The 19274-nt window shown below is 37.9% G+C and overlaps 1 protein-coding gene across 2 annotated transcripts in view; it reads right to left on the minus strand.

The window, feature by feature from the left end:
* The window catches only part of LRRC1 (leucine rich repeat containing 1), a 138055-nt gene that overhangs the window by 17213 nt on the left and 101568 nt on the right, over window positions 1-19274 (minus strand). For both annotated transcript variants that reach the window (XM_037843813.1, XM_037843812.1), the window contains exons 5-10: window positions 12287-12343; window positions 11926-11989; window positions 11482-11556; window positions 8902-9046; window positions 6704-6822; window positions 5270-5353 (exon numbers count right to left, since the gene is read on the minus strand). In XM_037843813.1, coding sequence (XP_037699741.1) covers window positions 5270-5353; window positions 6704-6822; window positions 8902-9046; window positions 11482-11556; window positions 11926-11989; window positions 12287-12343 — 544 coding nt within the window. The remainder of the gene's footprint in view (window positions 1-5269; window positions 5354-6703; window positions 6823-8901; window positions 9047-11481; window positions 11557-11925; window positions 11990-12286; window positions 12344-19274) is intronic.

Raw genomic sequence — 19274 nt, forward strand, 5'->3', positions numbered from 1 at the left:
CTCCTTTTGTTGTCTCTAGCTATTTTTGCAAGGAGGGCAAATTCTGGAAGGCAGGTCATCCTTGAGAAGTCTTTCCCAAGTCAGTCTTTCCCAGTCAAAACAGGGCCAGGGACCCACAAAGGAGGTGCAGGCCAGCTCCAAAGTGCCCTGGGTAGGGAACAGGGAAGGGTGCCAAAAGCTTCTCCAATGGCTCCCCAGAGTTGGGCTTCCCTAGCCTTCCCAGCAAATGCAGCCCTTCAGCTAACTGTCCCCTGCAGCTGGAGGAAGTACTGCATCTTTAAATCTCTACCACCTCCGCCCCTGTCCAGGGAGAATTGAAACAATGGCTGCAACCATCTTAGGGAGGGTTGAAACAATAGCTGACTTCAGAGCCGGGACCCAGCAATCTGAATTCACAAATCAAAAGCCATGATCAGTGATCAGCTGTGCCCATCCTGTTTTGGGAGAAGAGGAATTTATGTCCCTTTCTGTCACCAACAGTTAGCCAGGGACTGGACCCTGTGGTGGCCTGCAGTGAGAGTGGGGGATGGACACCAGTAGCCACCACACAGAGAGAACAATTTTTAGTTCTTTACTATAATTTATCTGCCTTTCTCCCACTCTTCCCTGGATGCTTTGCAGTGTTTTTCTGGCCTCTAAGTTTCAAAACAGTTGTTTCAGACAGTTCCTGCCTGTTTAAAGGTTGTTTTGGTTGAAGGATTGAGTTCTGGAGCTCCCTACTCTGCTATATTCCCTGAAAGTTCATTTCATCAACTATTTCTTTTAGGATTTATGATATTTTCTTTCAGGCTTAGAAAAGCCCTCTCCATCTTGAAATATGATCGTCAACTTTATTCTAATACTTTGAGGTTTCATTTTACTTTTTTTATTTTTCTATACTTCATTTTAGAATTTGATAGCAAATGTACACCAAAAGAATTCTAAATTGTTATCCGAAGGCAGAAAGATATCCAGATAAAGACTATTCTATCACCAGAGACATTTCTGAATATCACAATAATATTCATGGGTAATTAATGTTTACTGGGTAGACTACTAAAGAAAACCTTGATGGATGATCTGTAAATCCTATCTGGTCTCATTTGACTAGATAAGTATCATATATTTAGGGTTATTTTCAGTTTAACTTAATGGAAACAAAAGATTGGACTCTCAACTTGGATGTATGCTCAATTTCTTTCAGCCAGAAACTCTTCATGATCCAGGTCGTTAAAAGTAAGATTTGACTGGGGTTATGAAGTTACCGGCTCTCTTTCATCAATACACTATACATGATCACACATATACCGACACCCTGTCTATCTGAACCACATGCTACTACAGTCTGTTCCTCTTATCCCACCACAAATATGAGTGGTTTAGGGATCCTGCTTTTCCCAGAAGCATATATACTTAAGCAACAGGATGAAAAACAAGACACAAATAAGTGGCTTGAAAAATCAGAAGCATGCCGCATTCAGCAAATAAAGCAAATCTAGCCTTTTTATTAGAGATAGAATCGTGCTGACAAACTACAATTTAATGAAGAGAGATGAACTGTCAAGTGATGCCTTTCAGAATTTTTGAATAACTTAAAATGTTATTCACAGAAAAACATTCTTTTGTAAGAGAATAATCTGAGCAAATCTGACAGAACAAAAATGAGGTAACAGGCCATGCAGTCATTAAAATAGAAACAACAGAATTTTAAAGAAAACATCCAATATTTCACAATGAAGGACATACAAAGCAGTCGGCTTATTTGAATCTTCATGCATTTAGAAAGCAAAATGGAAGTTAGAGATGCAACTGTGGTCCCAACAATACTTACAAGATAACAAGATTACCTGACTTTTCTAAATTTCCAAGCAGCTAACAATTAAGAAAACAAGAGACATTCATTGATCTGCAAATGTTTACTACAAATAAATAACACCACAAAACACAAACAGAATCTATTATTGCGACCCACACAGTACAGACATTTCCCCCTCAACCATTTGGAAAAACAAATGCAAATAAATGCTCCAAAGACTAAGGAGCTGTGTGCCATAAAACTGATGATATACAGTACTATTTAGTTTTTTTTTTTTTTTTTTAAAGACAAAATATAGGAAGAACTACACAGTGCACCAGACCAATGGCAATTATGGACTTTCGGCATATAAATTAAATTGGCCAGCATTTCGGTTTAAATATGTCATGCATGCAACTTAATTGTTCAAGGGAATTAATAAATTTTCAAAATAAAAGAATCCAATCAGGAAAGCGCAGGAGTGTGGGATTACCTAAGATGGCATCAAGCTCAGAGGCAGAGCTGAAACACACACACGCACACGCACGCACACACACACACGTCATCCCAGCGCCTGCTGGACTCACTGCACAGAGACTCAGGACATGACGGCAGCACTGCCCAGGCCAACATGATGCAATGCGAGGTCAGGAGGCTCTCTGTGGTTTGACTGCTCAGCCTCAATGGTCAGAGGCAAGCACTCATTCCTGCTGCATTAACAAAGCATGACCCACCACAGAACCGGAGATGTGCTCTTAGTAGGTTTCCTCCTCTGGGAACTGAGTGTGTGTGAGTAGAAGTGAAGGTGTGCTAGAAAAGATCCAATTCCTAAAAGCCTAAACATTCTTTCTTTATCAGGTGGCTGAAGGAAAAGGCACAGACTTTGTTCCTTTATAAAGCTCTAGATACCAGAAAACCATTCATAATTTCCCAGAAGATGGACAAAAATATGATTGCTAAAATGCTGTGAAGCTAGAAATAGTTTCACTTTTCACATCATGAAAAGTTAAAGATCTAAGTGAGCACACAGCACAGAGTAGGTATAACCCTCCAATCAGAAACTTGGGAGTACAAAATTTCATTGTTTTAAAGTGAAAAGAAGATGGATACTAAAAAAGATAGTAATGGTTTTATAAAAATAAAATTCTTATGTTTTGTCTAGAATGTGTTCCTGTAAAAGAGAGAGACTCAAAAGAGAGAGGAATAGGGGAGGTCGTGGACAGTGGTGAAAACTACTGGGAAGTAACATCAAACTTGCAAGTGCTCTCTTTAGCATTTACCTTGGAAAGACTTCTAAAATGTATTAATTTTCTAAAATGTTAAAAGTAAAGATAATTAGACCTTTCTTTACGAAGGCCACACAGATGAAATGGTTGTGCTGAATCTGTATTATTTGAGGTGCCATGTTTTATCTGCCACGAGGATACTCATCTTTGAAGCCTGGTTCTACCAAGTCTTAGCTATGTGAGCCCTGGTATGGAAAGAGACCCACCAGGTCTCAGTCTCATCTGCAAAACAAGGAAATCACCACAACCTCAGAAAGCTGTTGTAAGGATTCAATGCATTTGCATTCAGGGAAGCACCTACTACAATGCATAGCAGTGAGAAAGGATGTAAAAATCCTTTCTATTCTCTGTTGTATATTTACATGTCCAATATATCACTCATTTACATTTGCTATTCATCAGTAATAAAATTAATGTCCTGAATATCAGTTCTGTGTTTGGTTTATTGCTTAGAGACTGGAACCAAAAGGTTTTGACTAGCAGAGTATATTAATTGTGTCCTAGTTTAATCAAGATGCAGATGGAAGTCTTTCTGCTATAAACAGTTTAAAAAGCTGTGTTGGTATGAATGATACATTAGCATATGGTCACATTTAAAATAAATATCCTTATGCCTCTATTTGGGAACATTGGTCAGCACTGAGAATACTGTAGGTCAGAGGGTTGGTTCTAGCCATTTTACCCAGGGAGAAGACTGGGACACTGAGGATAAAACACCAAGTCGAGGAAAGGAAGAAGGAAGCCAGGCCAAGTTCAGACACCCTGAGAATTGGCCCTAAGAAAATAGGAACCTCTCAAGTTCTGCCTGGCTGGCTGGAAGCTTTAAAATTATTCCCAGAAAGATGTTGGAAAGGGTCAAAACAGACATATATGAAGAAAACTGCACCTGGCCCATGACCACACCATAGTGTGAGATCATAGCATAGGGGAAGAGTTCACCAACAGCTCATTTGATGGGGGGGTGGAGGTAGGGGAGGTGGCTTAAACTTAGTTTTAAATTCAGTATTGTCCTTTTCTAGTCAAGGTTCTCCTACTTCCAAATAGAAAGTAAGCCTTCTTTTTAAACAAAGTACTAGATAGTTCCTTGTTTGATTTACTATGGGCTTCCTCCTAATTATCGGCATGTTCTCCCGTCAGAACCTAAATGCCTTTAAATCCACACAGCTACTCTCCACAATGCATGGTGACTTTTCTCCTGTTTGGAGCGTCAACAAAAATAAAATCCCAGAACCCTGGCTTTAGCCTCTGTTGTGGGTTGAACTGTGTCCCATAAAAATATATGTTGAAGTCCTAACCCCAGCACCTGTGAATGTGAGCTTATTTGGAAATAGGGTATGTGCAGATGTAAACAAGCTAAGAAGAGGTCATACTTGATTAGCACAGGCCCTAAATCCAACATGACTGGTATCCTTGTAAGATGAGGGAAATTTGGACACAGACACGGAGATATACAGGGAGAAGAGAGAAGATGGCAATGTGAGGATGCAGGCTGAGATGGTAATTGTGCTTTGCAAGCCAAGGAATGCCTGGCACCACCAGAAGGATTCCTCCCCCATCAGCCTTCAGAGGGAGCAAGGCCCTGCTGACACCTTAATTTCACACTCCTAGCCTCCAGAACTGTGAGAGAATCCATTTCTGTTGTTTTAAGCCAGCTTGTAGTAATTTGTTACAGCAGCCCAGGGAAGCTAATACAGCCTCACACCCACCTTGCTTTATGTGTATGCCTTTGTGAAGAGTTAAATTCACTCTCAGCCTAGACATGAACACTTCCCATTGTAAATTTCTACCCAGAAGTAGAGTCTCATTATGACCCATTTTTATAATCCAGTGTCCTATGGGAGAGTTTAATTTCACATTAAACTCAACAAACACAAAGATACCCACTTCTGCCAAACTCCCAGATTACCCATTTCTGTCAATAGTGCCCCATTCTCTGTACGTCACGTCCAAAAAGTCAATCTCTGTCTTTCTCTCACTTAAAATCTTATGAATTCTCCTTTCCAACACTGTTCATAGTCATCACACCACCCACTTATTCTCTTTAATGTTACTGAGGATCACTCTTTGATATAATCCCTCCAACTGGCTTTACACTCACAGATGAGAGTTCCCACCTTTAAAAAGCATTGCATAAGTCTTTTAAAGTAATTGACATTTTTGAACTCTTGTATGTCAATATTATTAGCATTCTTTAAAAGCAAGCACATACCTCTTTTGGTAAAGACACTAATTTATTTCTGTCTGCATTCAAGTTGCTCAACTTCTTAAGTTTTCCGATGCTCTTAGGCAAGGTCTGTCAAAATAACATTTTTATTATTAATCTATAACATATTTTTATCATGGTATATAGTAAAACAGTTCTTTTCAAGGACTTAAAGATATAATCTCATCCAGCAAGAGAAGCAATAGTTCTTCCTGAATGTCAGGCATTTTTAATGCTCACTTGGGGGATATGGAATTAATTTTTTTAAAATTTTTGTTGAAATGATAGCTATATTTCAATGAAATTAAGTCAAAGGCACAGACAGGGAACAGGGAAACACCTAGTAAAGAATAAATGAATGCTCTTCAACTCAAGTAAGTGATTCAGGATTTATTCAGGATTTTTTCCTTCCTTTTCTGCACCTTCAAGGCTGGGCAATGGTATCTAGGGATGAATATCATTTTTATAATTTTTATGACTACTATTTCATGAGCCTAAAATCAAAAAACAGGATAGGAATATTTGGTAACTTACATCACAGCTGCCACAGGATGGCTACTTGAGCTACCTCAGGCAAGAGGGTGCTAGGTTCCCCCCACCAATGCGGTATCCTTGACCTGCTCTGGCTGGGTTTTTCATTGCTGTTTTTGTTTGTTTGTTTATCTATTTTCACCTAGGAGTATTACTTATTCTTTCTTTAAAGAAACGAGAAAAGAGAAGAGAGGAAAACGGAGAAGGAAAAACAGGGAAAAAAGAGGTGACAAAATGAAGATGGTTAGAAAAGAGAAAGGTGGGAAAGGAAACTGCAGCAGCAGCAGGAAGTGAGTAGGCAAACAAGACCTGCTGCCAGCCAGCTAACCCACCCTGGGTAAGGTGGTGATGTACCTCCATTGCCAAAGTCATCTCTATCCCCCAATTTTAGGATGGGTTTAAGAAGCAAAAATCAAGCAAAGTCCGTCAGATTCCACTCTCTGAACCCCAAAAGAGCATTTCTTAGCCCCAATCTCAGCAAGGCCAAACACCATTTCTTCCCCTTTTCTCCTGCTTTTCCCATTTGTTCACAGAACTCAGGGAGAGGCCAGAGGGCTCCCAGAACGACATGTGACTCCATGAGAGAGGCACCAGCACAGGTACCAGCAGTGGCTTTTCCCTGTACCCCACCCGGGACCTCTGTGGGGTGTCCATTCAGATCCTATATTAAAAGCACTACAACTGGAACAAATACTCTGACAAGGGATCTTAAAAACCATTTTCTTCTCTTAAGCAGATTAAACACTGATATTCTTTCTTTATATCATTCATTTGCTTAACAAGTCCCATTTTTAGATGTTACATGAGGGAATTTCCATTTAGTCCACCCAAATTACAAGTAAGTAAAATCTACTCTAATAAGTCTTGACCATATAGAAATACCCACTTGACTGTGCAAACCATACTCACCAGGAGCCGGTTTTCTGTAAGAACTAATTCAGTGAGGCTTTCACAATCCCCAACTGCTTCAGGCAACTGTGTGAGTCTATTCTGATCCACCTTCAATATTGACAGTTTCTTCAGTTTTCCTGTAAAAGTGTTATTTAAACTCATCAGTTACAATTTTTCCTAATTACCACTTGGTATTTCCTATCTGCTGTTCTTTTTTGTTTTAAACAGTTATTTTTCCCTCAAGTTATGAAACTATATCATTCTCATTTAGATCACTAATGGCTGAGAGTTAAATAATTTTTTCAGAACTGCAAAACCAGTAATTTGAAGCAAATTATTTTAAAAGGCACTACCTAAAAATATCATGAAGTCAAGGTCAGAAAATTAAAAGAAAAACAAACAACTGGCTCTTGCTGGCTCTTTAAGAAAGAATAGGAGCTACTTCGTATCCATATGAGAGAGGAGAGAGACTTTCATCTTACTCCAAGAAACAAGGTCATTAAACAATAAACTACAGTTTATTATTGAAGACAGTGAAAATCCCTATAAATGAAATATTTCTGTATGTGTAAGTATATGCACATGTAAAGAAAGTCAGTAATCTTTGAAAAGCCATATTAAGGACTGAGTCTATTTCACTCAGGGGAGGAAAACTGACTTCCTGGTGATGCCCACAGGCCATGGAGATGAATGAGTTCTCTTCAGAGTCCCCACACAATGAAGGGAATCTTAAATCATTCACCTGATTCTCACTTTCAACTACAAATCAAAGGACTAAGCCAAGAAGCAGATGCCCTTCATTATCTAACTTTCCTTAAACTCTTTGTTTAGCATAATCAATAACCTACTAACACTTTCCCCCAGGGGTTTTCTCCTGCCCTGTCAGGAGATGCACTAGCATTCTCAGCAAGACATACTGAATTCCTAGCACCAGCGAACAAGCCAGAACATCTGACCAAACCAAGCCAACGTAAAGTCTTGCATTGAAAGAAACTTAAATTTTGGCAAGTGGTCTTCTGACCTCTCCTTGAATGCTTCAAGTGTCAGGGTAGTTACTCATTTCTCCAGTAAACAGCCCAATCTAATTTGTAACAAGTATCTTTTTTTTTTTTACGCTCTTTCTTAAATCAAATTGAGATTCACAACCCTTTCATTTTCTCCCATTTGTCCTAGATAATGAAGTAAATCTACTCCATCTCCTACATGACAGCCCTTCAAATGCTTCAAGTCAGCCATCTCATGCCTCCTACTTCTTTCTTCCTATTACAAGCAAAACATCCCTAGTTCCTACAACTGTTTTCAGATTCCATTTTTGATTCTCAGTGAATACTGCTACATAAGGTCAAATCTTCATCAATATTCAAACCAGCCTTAACTGAAAGGTAATGTCTGCATTCCCACAGAGTGCTGTTTTAAGTTAGCACTTTTATCTTGACCAAATACTAGAAAGGACGTGGTCCTCTGTCACAAAGCTTCTCCAACTATTGAAAATCTTTCCAAAAATTCCTTTGATGTTTTGAATAAAAGTTAAATGAAAGTCAAAGACAGCAATCCTATAACAACCATATGGTCAAATATAGTTTCTTACAACTTCTACGTGGCTTTTCTAAGGCGGAACCACCAGTCCATGTCTGTTTATATCTCCTCTGTTTGAGTTTATTTTTCACACTGGACAGAGCTCCTTAGTGGAAAAGGAAATGGTCTGGACCATTTTTTTTTAAAGGAAATACCATAAAATGGTTACGGTAAAGGATTATTCTCAATATATTGGAAAGGCTCAACTCAAGCACACTGTTCTTCCTTTTAACAGTCCCTTCCCAAGGTCAGGCAATAAGGTTGAAGATATTTTTCATAAACTATTTAGGATGCTGAATTAGAAATTTCTTAGTGACTGCTCATAGGCCTTAAACAAAGTCTATTATTTGGGCTTAACCCCTACTGAAATCATTGAGACAAGATGCAGATGAAATAGATATGAATCAATGCATAGAATAATCCCTATAATTCCTATCAAACCAAGCCAACGTAAAATCTTGCATTCAAAGAAACTTAAATTTTATTACTTATTCTTGAAATATACTTTTAAAACAAGCAACAAGAAGACTTTCAGGAGCCACATCAGCAGCACCCAAGAGTGGTGACCCAAGGATCAGAGTGTACTCCAAATGCCTAAGACAACAGCCAGCCTTTAATAATTAGTTATTTTCTATACTTACCAATGCCATCTGGAATTGTTTCTAATAAGTTTTGGGAAATGACTAAATCTGTTAATGAAGTCAGGCCATTGATTTCTTCAGGAAGTCTTTCCAACCTGTTTTCAGAGACATCCAAGCATAGCAGATTCTTCAGATTTCCTATTTCCTACAACAGTGACATAGAAAAAGAAGCTCATGTTTCAACCTGCCATAGTACAAAGGTATTTATTACAGTGATTTTTCTCATTCATATCCCAAAGGAGTCCTAAAGATATATTCTTTATTGTACATCTAAATGTCAAAGCTTGCCTAAATTCATAAAGCCCCTTCAAATGGAAATGAGAAGCTGTATGACCACAGACATGGAGCTAGGAGGGATACCAAACCCTCCACCTTCAGGCAGGCAAGGAATCATTCTCACTTAGCAGAAAAAGAGACTGGCACCAAGAGAGAACAAATGACTTCAGGTCATAAAATTAGGAAAAAGGAAGCTGGAGTCCAGTTCTCCAAGTATGGAGTCAGTCACTGGGAAGACGCTTGTATTTCAGTGTGACCCTGGGATTTTCTCTGGTAAGAAATCACCTACTTTATATTTCTTCCATGACAGCTAGTACTTGTTACCACAAATATCAATGCAATTGCTCCTTGGCAAGCCTGGAGCATACAGACACCCATCAGCATTAAAGAAAAGCCTACTGCTTGCAATGTAAACAGTCTATCCGGGATTAGGAAAATACTTCAGTGAGTTTAACATTCTATTCGAGAGTTACATTAACTTCCATTCACAAAAATGCATATTTTTTTTAATGGATATCTCTTGCATCTGTCTCTACCTTTCTGTTCCCACTTCCCATACATTAAATTCCTATTCTCATTACCCTCTTACCTGGACAACAGCCTCTTCGACTCGAGTCTTGACAACACTTCCCTCAAGTCCATTCTAGTAACTGTGCTTCCTAATTTCCCTCCTGAAAACACTAGTAGCTCTAGTGGTGTAATCTTATCACTCTCCTACTCAAAAAACATCAGTGGCTGCCTGATGTCTACACTGTACTCAGTCTATATTTAAGGCCTTCCATAATTTGATCTATTCTTTGCAGCTTATTGCCTATCTAATTGCATATTAGATAGCCAATAAGCCTATGATTCTCCCTACTTGCCCCCTCTTATTTCCTGTCTATAGGAAACCAGATTACATTTCTACTTATCTCAGGTCAGACCCCTGAAGTTGTTATCTTTTTCATCAATTCCCTTTAACAGTGTCTTTACATATCATTTTATTTCCATTATCAATTGGAAGACAGGAAATAATTCTGATTATTTGAGACTTTCTGGTTTGTTTAGTCCTGGTTTAACACAAGTTTATACTACAGAGAGACATTTTTAAGACAAATGAGATTTAAAAATAACCATTTATAACATGATTATTGGAGTTTTAACTTGTGTTTTAGGATGTGGCATTTTTTACATAGTCATTTATGTACACCTGCTCATACAAATACCCTTCTACCCTTCATGCCCCATAGCTGGTATTTTATTACTCCCCTGATAACTTTGTTGTATTTTTTGACCCTGTCCTTTCACTCCTAAAGTAATAGGAGCTCTCTCAATCAGGATTTCCCACACATTCTTAGAGAAATCTAAGTCTTAATCAAGTCCTTGTTGCTCATCTGTCTGTCCACTTTTCCCAACTTTAGTCCAAACCTCAGAAATAGACTCAACTTGGTTCCTTAGTTCTGTTATTAGCAAATGATGTAATGGTAACCTCAGTGCCATAACTATGACAATTAAAAATTTACTTAAGTGATTTCTTCTAAGGTCAGATTTCCCTGCATTAGTGTGGCATTCCCTACCTAAGTGCATAGCCTGTCACAGCTGGTTCACATGACTGAGCAGCAATGGCATCTGAATTACTCTAAATTACATACACCCATAGGATGAATATATTCTGACTTTAAACACTGTAAAATACACCAAAGAATAAAATTCAATAATAGCTAAAGAAAATAAAAATAAGATTATTTTGTAAGGTTAACAAAAGGCAGGCCTGCTCACTGAGACTCCACAAGATGACTATGCTCTCAAAAGTATGTATAAGACCCCACTTATCTGGAACATGAGTTTTACTCTTGGTAATGGTAGGAAAAATCTGAATATGATGACATGCCAGCTAAACAATAGTATTTGAAAAAAAATATAAAGGCCTTTAAGATTGCTTTTACATCAACTATTAGAGGACAAAATGTAGTTAAAATTATCCCAAAGCACTTGGCACATGTATACTGTCAAAATAAAGGATCCTGGTAATTTACAAATCTGCTGAGCTTGAAGTAAGCAATGTGGGTTAGCTAGGGTGAAACAAAATACAGACCTCACAAACTAAAGGATATATTTACTATCTTTAGGAACGGTGGGTTGAGGTTTTCAGTTTTTCTAAGGCAATGTAGAATGATCAATGCTCGATATATTTTTTCCAAATATGATTTTTTAATCAATGTGTTTGGTTTTCAAGATGTCCATATATATACTGTAGCAGAAAGGAATATATGAAGTTTGTTGCCATTGTTGTTTGGGGGAAGGCGTTATGAAATTACTACTTACCTGAGGTAATTCTGACAGTTGATTTCCGTCCAGCCAGAGATCCTTGAGGTGTAAGAGAGCTCCGATTGATTCTGGCTAAAACAATAAAAATAATGTTACGATAACAAAGACTCGATTTTCACTCTTCTATTAAGAAAGACTGAATCCTAATTCGTTATTTAATAACTGGGTACTGTAGCAGATGTTTGTTGATAAGTCTCCAATATCAAGCACCCTTCCTGAAAGTACCCTCGGTTTCCCCAGCAACCCCAGTTCTTCCAGTTCTGACACCAGCCCCTCAAATCATAATTTTTAACCTGTGTAAACAGAAGCACATTCCTTAACCTCCCCAAACCATATCTGTAGAGATACTGCTTTATAAACATTCTTATGGACTCCCTTAATGTTTTGTGATCATAACTAAGGACAAGGTTAAATTTAAATCTCCCTACTAAATAGACTTACCAAATTATATATTTCATTGTTTCCTAAGTCAAGTTCTTCTAGTCTCCGTAGTTGTGTAAGAGAGCTATTTAAAAAAAAAAAAAAAAAGAACCCAGTCAGGCAGTAGCACCTACAGAGTATTTAGAAATGCTCAGCAATATGGTTTCCTCACTTGGACTAGTTTCCAAAACTAAGATTCATCTGAATTTTATGGTAGTAAACAGTTGCATAGGAAGGACTACCAAAAGAAGGTTGGCATCTCCCAAACTTTCCAAAGGACATGATATTTTTTTGACAAAATACTGTGGTCCTTTGTTGTTGCTTTTGAAATTCTCAAAGAAATCCACTCAGTAGAATTCTCCTATTTTCCCCAGAGACTCACTCAGGAAGATACGTAAGAAGATTCTCTCTCAGTTCCAGTGAAGCCAGGTTATAAAGACTAGAAAGCAATAAAAGAAAAAAATATATAAGGAAAAATTCCTGAGATTCTCCCCCCCCACCACACACACACACACACACACACACACATCCCTAAAGAGTAGCAACTCTGAATAAAACCTTGCATGTCACTTCTCAGGGGGGAAATATGTACCACCATCACATCTGCTCCCATTAAAAACAAACATATCCTCTACCTCCCAAATTTTAATATAAAAATAAAAAATAGCATGTCATGACTACAAGGCACCCTCTCACTCAGTTATCTTGTGCATTTGATATGTGGAAGTAACTCACCAGCCTCTGAAAGACAACCACACCCGGGACCAACATAGAAGCAGATATGTGTTTTTAGACTTTAGAATGTCAAAAATGTGCTGTTACTATAAAAACAATAATGCCTTTAATCTTGTGGAGTGCAAGGCTGTCCTTCAAAATATCAGTTAGATCGTCCCAGATCTAAACTGGGGGGCATCTCAGTCCAGAGATGCCCAAGTGCTCCTCTTCAGATCACACACTCACACAGCAAGCTGCACTCCGGAAATAATTTCCATTTAAATGTATTAGGGATAATGTAATGATGCTTCTCGCATAGTGCTCGGAACTAAGACTGATTCAATAAATGGTAGCTATGATAATGTTGCTTTTATTCTTATTAAACCCCAGAATGGTGCTCTCTTCAGCAGATTTTGCTGCCTCTCGGGTATAATCTGGGTCTATTAGAAGCACAGTGAAATGAGCCAGATGTTCTCCCCAGACACTGTTATTTGGATCAAATCTTGACAGCCAGTGGCAATTCTATGTCATCAGAAACCCTTAACATATCAAGTTATGTCCACACTGGCACAATGCACTGACTCAGAAAATTACTGATTCATCCACTACTCCAGCAGGCACTGTACTATGCTCTATATCAACCAAAAACTCAACATTTTGCTAATATCACTATAGTAACATTCCAGTTTGGAGGAATTTTGTGAGCATACAGAATACAATGGGTCAGACATTATCCCAATAGTCTAATCAGCCTTAATCCTCTATTCTCCCTTCTTCCAAAATAAAAGTCAAAATCATGTGTACTAAAATAGAGTTTCATAACACCTGAAATGTAAATTTGATATAAGTGAATAAGATATAAACATGCTTAAAATCTGTCTGCCTGAAAAGGTAGTTTACCGATACTATGAAATGCACAGATTCTATGTCTCTTTCTTCAATTTTAGGAAACTAAATAATAAAGAATTTTCACAATTAAAGCAATAGCAAACAAACTCTTTCAAACATTTTTCAAATAAAAATTCTTGCTAATAAATAACTATGAATTTAATGCCAACATTCTTCAAATAAAATGTAATTAATTGTGAAGTCCCAGTTATCTAGTTTTATTTCTCTTGACAAAGTGTTCATATAGAAAAATAACAGTGGGAGGGAGAGGGAGGTGAAAAGCACAACTCGCCCTCCCTGCCTAGCATCTACTTCCAAAAGCAATCTATAAATGATGATGGCAAAAAAAAAAAAAAAAAAAAAAAATTAAAAGCAAAAATTTAAAAACAAAGGGCTTTGTTTTCAACTTTAAATTCTCAGGTAACCCCTTCCCAGTTTTACTGGGGGGAGAGGGGTGGTAATCATTTGGCTATTTTTGCATTTGTATTTTTAAAAATCACTGACAGAACTGTCATTTTATCTATTCAACATCCATTATGGTCACGCCTGTTTTGGCAAACTAAGAGCATCCAACTAATAAAGGAGAAAAAAGAGTCCTTTTGCCTCAAAAACTTTACTCATAGGGCATCATCAGATGCATCTTAAAAAGCAGTTCTACACAGGCTTCGGCGCTAAGGTTGGACCAAGGCTCACAGCCTTGTCCTGAGAGTCTCCTGCCTGAAACAGAGAACGGAGACATGGAGATGCTGAGACACGCGGAGACGCTGAGACACTGAGGGGGGAAGGGAGGGATCCACCTGCTACAGCTGACAGTGCTGTGCAGGCTCTTTACATAATCGTCTCACTTGATTAACAACAAGCCAGGATGCTGGCGATACCATTATGACACAGTAAGGCATCGTGTGAGGTTGTGTACTCAGAAAACAGTGAAGTCACAATTCAAGCTTGACCCAGCCCTCACCCGACACTGCCCTGAACCATCTCCAGTGCCCTCCAGTCTCTGGAATCCTCCATACAATTAAAATTGTAAAAAACACTTCTCAGTTTTGGGTGCACATGTAAGTCCTACCTTCTGAACCACTCTGAAGGACATTGGGATTTTTTGTTTTATATTATTTTAAATGTACGCTACTAACTTTAAAATTATCTTTAAATTTTATGTTTTGAGGGTAAAAGGCACAGGCCACTGTTACTAAAAGCAAATAATGCTTGATCAAAAATACTGCAAAAATGCCAACAGATTTGACAACTGGAACTTAATAATAAAGTCATATTAGATTAAATGAAAAGTTCTTCGGCCCCATCACACTTAAACACTCAAATACAATATCCTGTTAAGTAAAAAACTTCTGACCACAAAACCCTAGTTTCTACTGTTTTTGGATAATAGGGAAAAGTGTGGATTTAAGGGTAACAACCACCACAAAAAACTCAAATCTTTGTAACTTTTCAAAACTCAAAAATTAATTAAAAATTAATTATATAAAACAATAGCTATTCTGGGTAATGCTTTTCCACTATTTTAAACTATTTTAAATAAAGAAACTCAGACATTATAACCAGACTGTATGGATTGATCAATAATAGTGCCATTCTAAAAAGAGCACAGACCGAATCTGAGAGGCCTGAGGCACTGGTTCAAATCCCTGCCTTCTCTAACCAACTAGCTGGATTTGCTTGGCTGAGCTGCTTCACCACTGGACTTCAATTTCCCATAGCTAGCCAGTTTTCCCCTTATTTCTTTGGGATAGGCCTTGTCCCTAAAGACAGTCGGGTACCTTACAAGTGTGCTGCCTTGAGTCAGTTGGGTCTTCAGAAAGATGGTGCTAATTATCATGGTAGCCATCCCCACTACTGAAAACCTCCTGGGAGGACAGCCCCGACAGATGCAGAGTTGGCAGCATTAGCCAACCTTTAACTTACCATATAACATCCATAGTAGATGACCCATGGGACAATGGGTCACTTCCCACATGAACCCCACCCTCGGAGTACAATCTGACAATTCAGAGGATCATTACCTGACTCGAGAATGAAACCAGGGATTTAATTCTCACCAGAAGCCCGCCTTGGTTAGTTCCAGACCCAAGAGCAGAACCCAACCAGCCCACTCCAGAACATGGTTCTCCACACTGTTCCAGTAAGCTGACATAAAACAGAATCTGCCTGAATACAGAATGGGACCAGACACATTAATATAAAAATGAATGAATGAATTAATGATCTCTGTTCCTGGTGAAGACCACCTATACAAATTCCATTCAAACATCCCTGCAACTCTAGCAGCATCTAACAAAGAATACACAGCTGAGAAGTAGTGGAGTGGGGTATTAGAACCCAGGTCTGTCTACTTCAGAGCCCAAGCTCTTAACCACTTGACTAAGGTAAAAGGAGACCCAAATGCTACACACATTTATCATCTACTTCAGCTTAAACACCCTACAACAGAGACAAAAGAAAGCATCAGATAATTCTAACATTTTTACAAATGTAACAAAAAAAATTTAGACATTTGAGATGCAATATCAGAATTACTGGGCCCTTAAAACATAATAAAGGTATCAGCAGCTTACTATATGACAGATATTGTTTTAAGTGCTTTGCAAGAATTAACTTTATAGATGAGAAACCTAAAGAAAGGAAACAACCAAGGTGTCACAAAACACGTAAGTGGCAAAGCCAGGATTCACTAGGATTCCTCATAATCCTGCTGCCTCTTGCCCTTGAATTGTTAATTCAGTTCTGCAAACAGATAATACATTAACTGGAGTGCGAAATCAATTATATTCAGTAAAAGTTTCCTTCCCACCCCTGTCCCCCATCTATCTAATTTCCCACTACCAAGACTCTTCCTCACTGGAAATCACCTTTTTTTTTTTAAATGCATTCATCCAGAGTTTTCTTTTATGCAAAAACAAGCAAATAGGAATATATAGTCTTATCCTGTCCCTTTTCACATGAAGGGTAGCATCCCATATACATCTGGCATTTTGCTCCCCTCACTTTAACATACTTTTGTCTCTCATTTCTTATCTGTACATGCCAGTGCTTTTTTAAACTGCATAGTATCTCACTGTTTATATGTACCTTAATTTTTTTGACTAGTCCCTTATTAACAGACATTTTCACCCTTCCATTTTAATTTCTGATCAATTAAAATTCCATGCAACACTGCTGGAATGACTTCATCCTCCCCTCACAAAAAAGCACCTTTTTCTATCATCCCTGCCACTCTCACCATTTCTATCATCAAAGGAGGTTCTCCCCACCCTCTATCCCCACAAAACAAGATTAACAAACTCCTGCAGGAAAAGTGTGTTGAATCACTTCTCAGTATACTAATGCTTACCATTTTACACAGTTCATAGTACCAGTAACTTTCTTTTGAAATTCAGAATGTAGGCCAGCCGTATTTTTAGGATTCTATTTCAGGGACTGGATGAAGTGGTTACTTTAAAGAATTTACATCTGCTCTCACTACATTTTAAAAACCCTTTTTAATCCAGTTGGATTTTTTTTTCCATTTTGGTTGCCAAAATCATTGATTAAAGTAGACCGTTAAAGCAGATGAAGTAAATAAATGGCAGTACACTGTATGAACATTAAAACCTAAAACTATAAATATTAAAACCTAAAACTATAAATATTTATGGCAACAATATTTAATTGGGGAAAATGATACTGATAGGGAAAGGAGGGGGATGCTTACACATTCATAATACTCCTGCTTTTTCAATATGAAATTAGTCATTTAAGTGGTTATATTCCTTATGATGACCTTGCTCTGAAAAACTTAAAAAGAACATCTTTATTTATTCTTGTCTTTGAAACAATAAATATTTTATAGCAAATGCCAGACCACCAAAAAGGTTGTTACATATGAGAATACTTTTCGAAAGATTTATTCCTTTTAGTCAGCATGCACTTCTAATACAATATTTAGCAATTATTATATTATATGTTATTATTATATTGTATAATAATACAATTATCATCAAGGACTCTGTGGCTCATTTAGTTCAAGCCCACTCAAATTAAGATCACCATTCCCAAGGGTAGCAGATACAAAATAAGACCTACACACTCTAGTTCAGTCTACAAGGAAAACCTGGGCCTCCTCACTTCTTATATTTCTATTAGCAAAATGTCATTAAGATAACCATTCAGTGTCTGACAACTATGTTTTTGGGCACTGCACTAGAATGTTACAAATGTTCTTTGCCCTTTAAGAACATTAGTCTCAGAGGTGAAATTTTAATTAAATGGGAAGTCAGAATGTTTAGAGATACTTAGACTAACTTACTTTTTTAAAATTTGAAGTGTAAATTTCTTTAATGGCCAAAAAAAAAAAAGAAAAGGAATCTCATGGAGATAGTTACACAAAGTGGAAGATAATACATGGGCTTCTCAGATTCCCCCAAACTCTCTGATTCCTCCCCGCATTTTTGGATCCTTCCAACCTACACCACCACTCTGCATCACCTGAGTGCTTTGGAAGCTCTGCCTATGTGCACCTGCCTGATCACCAGGTTTAGAAGTGATTGGTTCAAAATGACCTCAGCACATTACAAAGTATTTCCTATAAGAAGAGATAAACTGAAAGTCAGTTTCTCAACTATAGCATACTCCTTCCGTTGTACGAGGCCTCAAGTTTGCCCATGGTCCATTCTTTTTTCTTTTCATTTTTCTGAGATACAATTCACATACCATAAAATTCACACTTTTAAAGTATACAAACCAATGTTTTTGGGTCTATTCACAAGGTTGTTCAACCATCATAACAATCTAATTTCTAAATATTTTTAGCACTCCAAAAAGAAACCCTATACCCATTAGCAATCATTCCTTATTTCCCCGCTACCTCCCAGCCCCTGGCAATCACTATTCTGCTTTCTTTTTTAGTTTCCTACTTTGCTGAAAAGCAGACATCATGAAATTTACTAGCTTATAGTTTGAGGCCAGCAAAACGTCCAAGTTGAGGTGATCATCAAGGTGATGCTTTCTTCCTGAAGACTGGCGCTTTAGCTCCTCTGCCATAAAGCAGGCACATGGCAGCATCTGATGGTCTCTCCCTTCTCTTCTGGGTTTTTTTGCTTTCAGCTTCTTGTTTCGGTGGCGCGTGCACGCTCACATGCGTGCTCGTGTGTGTGCGCGCGCTCTCTCTCTCTCTGTATTCATTGTTTATAAAAAACTCCCAGTAATAAAATTAAGAACCATCCTGAATGGGCTGGACCACACCTTAACTGAAGTAGTCTCTTCAAAGCGTCCTACTTACAATGGGTTCACACCCACAGGAAAGGATTAACTTTAAGAACATGTAGTTCTGGGGCACATACAGCTCCAAACCACTGTACTGTCTCCATGGGTTTCCTTATTCTGGACATTTCATATAAATGGCATCATATAACATATGACCATTTGTATATGACTTTTTAAATTTAGCATATTTTAAAGGATCATCCATGTTGTAGCATGTATCAATGCTTTTTTCCTTTTTATTGATGAATAATATTCCATGGTATAGATACACATTTTGTTTATCCATTCATCAGTTTTTGGACATTTGGGTTGTTACTACCTGTTGGCTATTATGAAAAATGCTACAATTAACATTTGTGTACAAGTTTTTATGTGAACATGTTTTCATTTTCTCTTGGGCATATACTTACGAGTAGAATTGTTGTGTCATATAGCAAAGGTTTAACTCTCTGAGGAACTTCCAGACTGTTTCACAAAGTGGCTGCATCACTTACATTACCACCACCAAA

This window comes from Choloepus didactylus, chromosome 7 (genome assembly GCF_015220235.1).
Source record: "Choloepus didactylus isolate mChoDid1 chromosome 7, mChoDid1.pri, whole genome shotgun sequence".
Lineage (NCBI taxonomy): Eukaryota > Metazoa > Chordata > Mammalia > Pilosa > Megalonychidae > Choloepus > Choloepus didactylus.